This window comes from Limulus polyphemus, unplaced genomic scaffold (genome assembly GCF_000517525.1).
Source record: "Limulus polyphemus unplaced genomic scaffold, Limulus_polyphemus-2.1.2 Scaffold1202, whole genome shotgun sequence".
Taxonomy (NCBI): domain Eukaryota; kingdom Metazoa; phylum Arthropoda; class Merostomata; order Xiphosura; family Limulidae; genus Limulus; species Limulus polyphemus.
In genome coordinates this window covers 14459-23567 of record NW_013666812.1, presented here as the reverse complement: position 1 = coordinate 23567, position 9109 = coordinate 14459, and the positions used below count along the sequence as shown (strand labels likewise).

General features: G+C 31.9%; 1 protein-coding gene across 1 annotated transcript in view; it reads right to left on the bottom strand.

The window, feature by feature from the left end:
• Positions 1-9109, bottom strand: part of LOC106462581 — a 24258-nt gene that overhangs the window by 9856 nt on the left and 5293 nt on the right. Inside the window, exon 2 of the mRNA XM_022389878.1 lies at positions 3636-4084. Within this exon, the coding sequence (XP_022245586.1) occupies positions 3636-4025 (390 nt within the window). The 5' untranslated portion in view covers positions 4026-4084. The remainder of the gene's footprint in view (positions 1-3635; positions 4085-9109) is intronic.

Genomic DNA, 9109 nt, shown 5'->3' with positions numbered 1-9109 from the left:
GGAGTTTAAACAATCTTTTACTGAAAGTTACAAGAATGTAAATGGGTATTGATAAAACATATCAGGTCATTAATAGTTTAAACATTAAACATTTTTGGAAGGTATATTCCTATCCAACCTGACAAAGCAAGGTCTACTCTCTGAAAGTGATTGAGTTATGAAGGTTTCTTGTTTTGTGGCCTATTAATCTTTTCACCCTACTGTTTTTTTTACTATTATGATAGTTTTTACATATTTATTGAAAACAGTAATACAAAGGATCCTGGAAGCAGTTATAACTTCAAGAAAACATATCTTGAGAAGTACACACCTACAACTTTGCTACAGTCACTACTTAAGTTTGGGTATACAAATTTAATCCACATTTTATTTTTTCACTTATCAAAATGTAGTATAAAACACGCATAAAAATAAATGATGATGATTACTACCAACCTAAATCTAAACTTAAGTACCAAAAAAGTTTATTAACTGCTTTATAGATCAATTCAGAATAAGCATACAGGTAGCTTATTGATTTTTGCTGTTTTACAAACAACATGAGATATCAAACATACTGTTGGTGATTAAAGTCTCTATGCAAACCTGTTTCTATTTCTTGCAGTATTTAACACTTAACATCTTCATTAGTTTGATCTGATGATTTTTCAACTCACACATCATAGAGCCACCACTTTATTGGATATCTGATACTCCTACATATCTTAAATTAATAAGTATAACCTGGAAGGAAAATTTTATCAAACCTTTTGATAAGAAAAGTCTTTGAAGGTCATGGTTAGCAAACAGATCATTTGGTAAAATGAATTTAGAATGAATCACCTACTGGAAGGTTTCTGTGTTGGAGATGATGGTTCCATACACTTTAGTGAATCTTCTTTGGATCTGTGGTTTTAGAGACTTTAATGTTTCTCTATTGTAGGATGTCCAGATAGAGAGCTCTTGCTTACCATTTTCTTAATTGATTGAGTGGAGCTGATTTCTGATTAGTTGGTTGGTTTTGAGGATTTTAATCCATAGGCTGTTGATTTCTGTTATTCTGAGTGTCATGGTTTTGATTCTGATGAGTTGAGCTTCATTTATTTTTTCTGTTATGGACACTGGTCATAACATAGATTGATACAAAACATGTATATAGTCAGTAGATATTGAGTTACTGCCATCTAGAAGTTTACTTTCTGAATTAATAGTTGTTAAGCTCTAAATAATGTTTGTTCAAAATAGGGAGATAGTGTATTAACTACTGGTTTCAGACAGGATAACCATAAGATGATTTAAATATCAAATATCATTGTTAAAAATTTCTTTAAAACTTGGATTCCAGCATTTTGTTTGACAAAGTTACCTCACCCTTTGAGTGGTAACTTCAGTAAATGAGATTAATTTTTTGTTGTTGTCAGTTTTCTTCAGACAGTCTTTGTACAGATTGACACCTGATTATATTCAAACTGACAGTTTATACAGGCTGCCCACTGACTATCTTGATAAAGACTTCTCTCAGACACCAGTTAGTTTTATGCACTTCTGTAGTAAGAGAAATTTTAGATTATAATAAAAGAAACTATAAAAATTATTTAATGAAATATGATATCATAAAATAGGAAAAATGTATTCACAAAAGGGAAATCTTGTTTTACTAATCTGTTTTCTTATTTCTCGTGAGGATGTTACTTGTTATGTGAACAGTGAAAAGGGTGTGGACTTGGTGTACTTAGATTTTCAAACATTTTTGGTTGGGTGCCACACACAAAATTAGCTAAAGAAAAATCACATATGTAAGAGTTGGAGAAAGACTAGTTACCTAGATTGTAGGGTGGTTGAATGGGAGAATGTAAGAGGTTGTTATTATTGGAATTCAGTCAAACTGGACCTTTCTTACTAGTGGAGTACCTCAGGGGTCAGTGGTTGGGTCTTTGCTTTTTTATTTAATGATATTGAAAGGATAATAATCGGTAAATTAGTAAAGCTTATTAATGCCTTTATACTCTTCAATAATTGCAGGTATACTGAGATGCTTAGGTATTACAGAATGACTAAGATTAATTGGTCAGTTAGACAAATATTTGGCATATTACCTTTAATTATAGTAAGTGTAGGTACTACATCTGGGTTATCATAATTTGGATCATACATTTAATATAGATGGGAAACCACTCCACAATGTGACTAAAGAAAAGAAGCTCTGAACAGTGGTGGATAAGACACTCAAGCCATTGAAGCAGTGGAGCTCTGTTGCTAGTAGTAAAGCTATTAAAATTGTAGGATGTATTTATAAACATACTGATTACAATTAAGTCAAAAAAGATAATTCTCTCTCTATCAAAATCACCTGTTAGGCTTCACTTGGAATTGTCTTTACAGTTGTCATTACCTGAGAAAGGATACTGACTTACTGGAGAATTACTAGGATGTTTCTGTATATAGAAGGATTATCTTATAGGGATAGGCTGAGATATCTTTAACTTATTTTCTCTCAAGAAAAGAATATTAAGAAGTGATCTTTATGAAGTTTACAGAATTATATGGGATTCGATAGGATAAAGGCCTCCAATATTGTTTTTGCTGTACTTTGAAGATAATAAGGTAAGAGGACACAAGTTTAAGAACTGTTAAAGGTGGGCTAGGCTTCAGTTAAAGACAGTTTTAGTTTTCTAAAAGAGTGATTGATTTATGGAATGATTTGCTGTTGATAGTAGTGGTTGAGGCTAGCACTATACAGGAGTTTAAAAATTGAATGGATGATTTCTTGAAAAATAAAAGTGGTTTAAAATTTACTTTACTCAAAGGTTGGTGTGCAAGGATAGCCTTTAAGGACCAAATAGTTCCTTAATGTTGCCTGTATGTTATGAACCTATCCCTAACATTTCTAAGTATTTAAGTATCTTTTTTTACTAAATTACTCTTATCTTGTCTCTCCAAAGAACTCAGCCTATGATGAATGGGTTAACTCAAACAACAATTCATAATGATATCTTGTCTCTCAACCTATGATGAATGGGTTAACTCACATATCTAATCATGATATCTTGTCTCTCCAAAGTTCTCAACCTATAATGAATGCAAGCTATATTTTTCTTATGTTCTTTAAAAGAAAATTACAACTTCCAGACTTTTGCAATTTATCTATTCAACTTTCGCTAACACTGACATCATCTAATTTACTAAAAGTCAAAACCTTAATTTTTTTAGTTTTAATGAATTAAAAAGTGATGTTTATGTTTTTCAGCTTACTAAATACCTGTAAACAACCTACAAAACAAAACATAATCTTGCTTAAAATCCAAATTAAATATATTTCCCTTCAATTTTTCTAATATTTCAATAGTTATTTATTTCTACCGATAGTTTTATTTTAAAAAACCATTGCAAACTAAAATTAGAATTTGTTGTTTTTTTTTTTCATTTCTGTTAAATGTACTTGTAGCTAAAAGACAAATTTATTTAACTTTTCTGTTTAAGTGGTGATAAGTGTTTAATGATTAACTAATCATTAAATTCCAAAAATCAAAAAGGTTTTCTTTTTATAATTTTAATATTCTTTATAAAAGATAAAAATTTATATGAGTCATGTTTAGAACTACATTTATATAAAAAGAATAAGATATTATGTAAGTATTTTCCACATGAATACTCACAGTGAATCGAGCTCGTTGTTCCATGACTTCGTATCCAATGATTGGTGCATGGTAGTCATGCTGTACAGTTTCAGATAAGATATCTGTCTCAGCTTCCAGTCCAATTTCTTCAAAAATGTCTTCTGAAACAACACTTCTAGATGAAATTGTGCGCGAGTGACTTGGCTCTGAATCTTCCTCAGTGCTCTCTTCAACCACAACCACACAGTGCTGTAAACCATCTTGTTCAGGTGTACCAGTCACACCATTAGACAAGCAAGAATGCTCAGAATGATGTTTTCCAATAATATTCTTTGATTTATTTAATGACTTTTTGTGTTTACAGCTTGAACTTTCTGAACAACAGATAACGTTTGTTCCTCTTAAAGAATCTCCATCTTGTTTAGGCATTGCTTATCTACACAGTTGTCTTCTGAATGAATTTGCATATCACTAATCAAAGTAGAATACTGTTGGAGCAAAACAGGAATTTTTATTACAATAAAATACTAAAACTTAGATTTTTTTTAAAAATGTTACCCCCAAATAAAAAAATTGAACATTTACACAATTTTATAATAATTGAATACCCTTTTTCCATGAAATTTTTCGTTTTCTGTATACATTGTATGTATAGGAATATCTCCAAAGTATTAATTTATTTACACAGCCTGATGTATTGAAACTTCCTTTTGTAACACAGCCAAACTGAAGTACTTTACTGATGAGATTAGTTGGAAATAGGTAGGGTACAGAATGCATAAAAATATAGGAAAAAATAGTTATCCATACAATTTGCTTTCATGCCGGTAAATAATTAATCAACTTATTAGCCTTATAATAAGAAAAATCTTAAACTGTCTTCTTTCCTAGTTTGATGATATAAGAACAACTTGTGATTTAAAATTTTTCTCACAAGAGACAGGTTTCAAATAAGTGAGTTACTTAAGATAATAATTAGTACCTGCTGGCTATCTGTCACATGTCTGAATCCTTATAAAAGTTTGTGGTTAGCCACTTTTACTGGAGATAAGAAATTTAAAAATCAACATATGTAGAGTTCACTTGACTTTTTCTGTTAAATGATACATAAAGTCTGTACCACTTTGATAACATTTAAAAAGTCGTTCCTGACTACAGATTGGTAGAAGTTTAACCAGTTCTGAGTTTAAACTAAAAACCTGCTTAACAACTTTCTCCAACAATGTTCCAACATACTCAGGTAAAACACTTACACAGAAATATTAAACTTAAAGACTATTATTTTCTCTAACATTAACACATGAAGCAAAATGTCTAAATAATATTTCCCAATGTAACTGTTAGATAACCTCATCAATCACAAATAATACAGAAAACTTTAATAATAATATTCAGAACTAACCTTTAATAAACAAACTGTTAAACTTTGGTTTAATAGTTTAAATAATGTCAAGTTTCTGTGTCCCAATGGTCAACTTTTTTGTTAGCTGTTGTTACTTAATTATTTTATTAATGTTGTATAACTTCATGTTATTTACCGCCTCATTTCTTATTTATGCCTAAATCATATTAACATTTATATAAGAAATGTAACCACAATGATACTGCCTACCAATTCATTACATTATCATAATAATTATGGCATAACGAAATACACAACACAGCCATAACTCAGCTAAGTAAAACTTCGTGGAATTATTTAAATCTCAACTTGTTAAAAATTACGACATTCTAACAAGTGACTAATACCTTGAACGTTTACCCAACTCACGCTGAGATAAACAAAACACTTAACATACAATTTAACTAACAGGAAAGTAAGAGCACTTTCACTCTTCTATTCATCCTTTCCTTGCTTGAGTAGACTATACTATAGAGATTAGCTTAGAAACTTGATACGTCACGTGATCTGTCACTGATGAAAGTTTACACAGCCTTTTCTTCCAACAACAGACATAAAAAGAGTCTAAGGAACACAAATAATACCTGAATCATGGTAGTAAGCAATAAAACTAAGACATTAAAAATAGATAAAACACCAGGTTCAAACAATGTTGTTCAAGGGTTAAAATTAAACTAAAAGTCAGAGATCAAATAAACGAGTTTCTCTCTGTTACTTTTAAAGTTTTAATAGGTCAACAGAATACGGGCAGATTCTTGAGTATCGGACGGTTGCTGAGCTTGCTATAGTACTATTATTTTTAAACGGCCAAAATGATAAGAGTTAGTCTCACTACTGTAGTTGGAAAAAGCTGAGATTCTGATAAAAGAAGCTTCACAAAATCATTTAGTGAAATACGATATCATAAGTACAACCTAACCAACATGTATTCGCCAAAGCAGTGATATGCACAGGGGGGGGGGGAGTTCATGTCCCTACCCTTGTGTCCCCAAAGTGTCCTTTTTCGTAGTCACACAAAACTTCTCAACAACTATTAAAATACATGCTTGATTTCATACCTTACTTACGTTATGGTGCTTGAAAATGTGCTTTTTTGTCGAAGAACATATGTTATAAATATATATATAATATACATTCCTAGCAATTTGTAAAAAGTAAAAGATATAGATGTCTCTGTAGTTAACGTGCTTCTATCACAAATTTTAATTCTTACTAATTGTATTTTTTTTTCGAAGTAGTTATTTGATATCTAGAAGATAAAAAACTGTGTGTACTTTTTTACTGATATCTTCAAAAGTTTTAATAGTGCCAGACAAAATAGCTAAGTAGATCACGTAGGTAACTATTGGTTGTGAAAAAAAAATAGCTAATTGAACTGAAGAATGGTTGAATGGAAGAAAGAAAAAAGGTTTGTATTGTGGTTTTCTCAGCTATACCGATTTTCATTAAAATAATCGGGTATGAACCGCAGGATAACTGGAGGATTGCCAGGAAATGTATTGTGGAACAGTAGTCTCACCCAGTCTGTCTTTAATTGATTGAATGAGTTTGCCACAAAGAAGAATCTGGACACAAACTTGCACACAGTAAAACAATCTTCATTTATAACAAAGAACAATCACAGTGAAAAACAAATTATCGTTATAAGCCTTTACTGGAGAAAGAGGTATATAATGTTAAGTTAGGTTAAACTCAGAAGAATTCAAATTAAGTTGTAGCATTATAACTTGTTATATTTTTGGTTTTATTTTTATCTTTTAGTAAAAATATGCGAAATCCAGTTAATGTAAAAATAATGAATTAGATTATTTCTTCAATAATTTTTGCTATGTACTATGTTCACTGGTGGCTCTAACTTCATAAACATTTAAACATAAATTCCCAAAGTAATATTACATATGCTTAACTTTCTTACAAGCTTTCGCCCCCCCCCCAGTGGCACAGCGGTATGTCTGCGGACTTACAGCGCTAGAAACCGGGTTTCGATACCAGTGGTGGGCAGAGCACAGTAAGTCCTTGTGTAGCTTTGTGCATAATTAAAAACAAACTTACAAGCTTTCTTGCAAAATGTCCTCACTAATCAATCAATAAAAAACATGTTGACTGACTCACTGTCCAGCATACTAAATGAATCACAGAAGAATGGATTTATAAGTTAACTGCTAGTGTTTAACTCACTAAATGACACTGAACTGAATATTTTCATATTATGGAGTCATTCTACGTTTTCCACCCTTTAATTAAAAAGTAAATTCTTAAAATTATGTTGTTTTTCATAGTTCCCCAATTCAATACAGGGGTATTTACATGAGTTAGCAACTTTAATTTTACTTACGTGGATAATGGAAGCCCAGGTGAGGGCCAAAGCTACTTGTCCAGTTAAATATTTTTTTTATCTAACTGATTTTAATTAGGGTGCTGAGTTATTATTCTCAGTGAATCAGGTAACAGTTACTTCACTGCCCATTGACCAGCTGATTTTTGTGTGTGTCTTAGAAACTCGAGGGTTTATTGACTTATTTAAGACAGTGTTGTTGCGTATCTGGTTGTTTGTTAATTTCCCGAAAAAAGCATTCTAAAATGAAGCATTCTACATCAACCTGACCGATAATACATTCAGCCAACTTAGCATAGAAAAAAGTAAAACTAAAACAAAGCTTGATGCCCTTCTTGAAAACATTCTGATAAGCTAGTTGATAGAGAAGACCTCAGACGAATGTATATCACACCAGCCTCTGTATTAAGATGATACAAATTCTGGTTACTACCGCCTCAGAAAATCCTTCCTTAGGACTTTTCTAAAGATGGCAACAGATTAGTAGCTAAAACATTGGACAAAAACTAGTCAGTAAATAATACAAAAATTGTAACTGATTAATAATTAGATTTAGTTATTCATATAAGCTACAGATTATGCTAACAACCTTGTCTGGTCTCAAGACCTTGATAATCTTGTTAGCGGTACCAAATGATATGATCAGTTTTATTGCAATGGTTTTAAGGATCAGATAGCTAATTGTCAAAATCATAGTCTTTCCTGGTCTCAGAAAGGGTGGTGTATCAGTTACTTTGTCTAATTTTAGAAAAAAAGCTTCTTATATAGCCTATATATCATGCCTGGTCTCAGAGAAAGGAACTGTATCAGTTAAACTGCTTCATTACAGAAATATAGAAAGCTGCTGTGATTAAATGAAGGTTATTGCTGGGAAGAGCAAGGTTCTATTGCCTCAGTAAATTTACATAGGATTATTTTCATTGATTTGCAGGTGACTTCTTAAATTATGACATATTTAGTTTGCTCATTTTTAACTGAAAGCTCTTATGGACACAGAAGGCACAAAAGTCCATTGGAACTGCATCAGGAAGTTAACAGGTATGTTGTCAGAGGATTGTTTTGATTCCAGTTTGTTCACCCATTTTCCCCAAGAAAGAAAACCCGTTGGTGTTGATGGAGTTGTAGTTTGTGAACCTTTTCCCTCATGAAAACAACTGAGTGAGAGTTTGTGAGCTTTTGGGTTATAAGCCTTCATGATCTTCAAATCATAGTTAAATATCTTGTTAACGATACCAGGAGATATGTCTGGCTTTACTGTCATGGTTTTTTTTTGGCGAAAGGTTTTCTTGTCATAACCATAGCTTTCCCTTTGCAGATGAGAGCATTGCTGTGGATTGTTTTAGAGCGAGCGTAGTTTTGAAACCTGTTGCTCTTCTTTACACTTTAACGTGCGAATTTATTCACTTTAGTAGAGAACACTGAATGTACTCTGTTTTGAAATGTCGTTTCCATTGAATCTTTACATCACTCTACTAATATTCTTTATTGGAAACTGTAAAAACACCTGAAATATAAAAGTCCATGACAGCATTGCAGTGTCGAATGATCAGGGAATGAACGAAATAAGTTTGTGCTAAACCTGTCACACCGTGGCTCTACTGGTCACATCTACAGCGAAACGCCACTGCATTAGTATATATCTGTTTTGGTTATTCGAGCAAAGCTACTGTTGTATTTACAAAACTGGTTAGTATGTTATTATTTAGTTTATCTTGTGACTTAAAAAGCTACATAATGGGCTATCTATGCTCTGCCCACCACGGGTATCGAAACCTG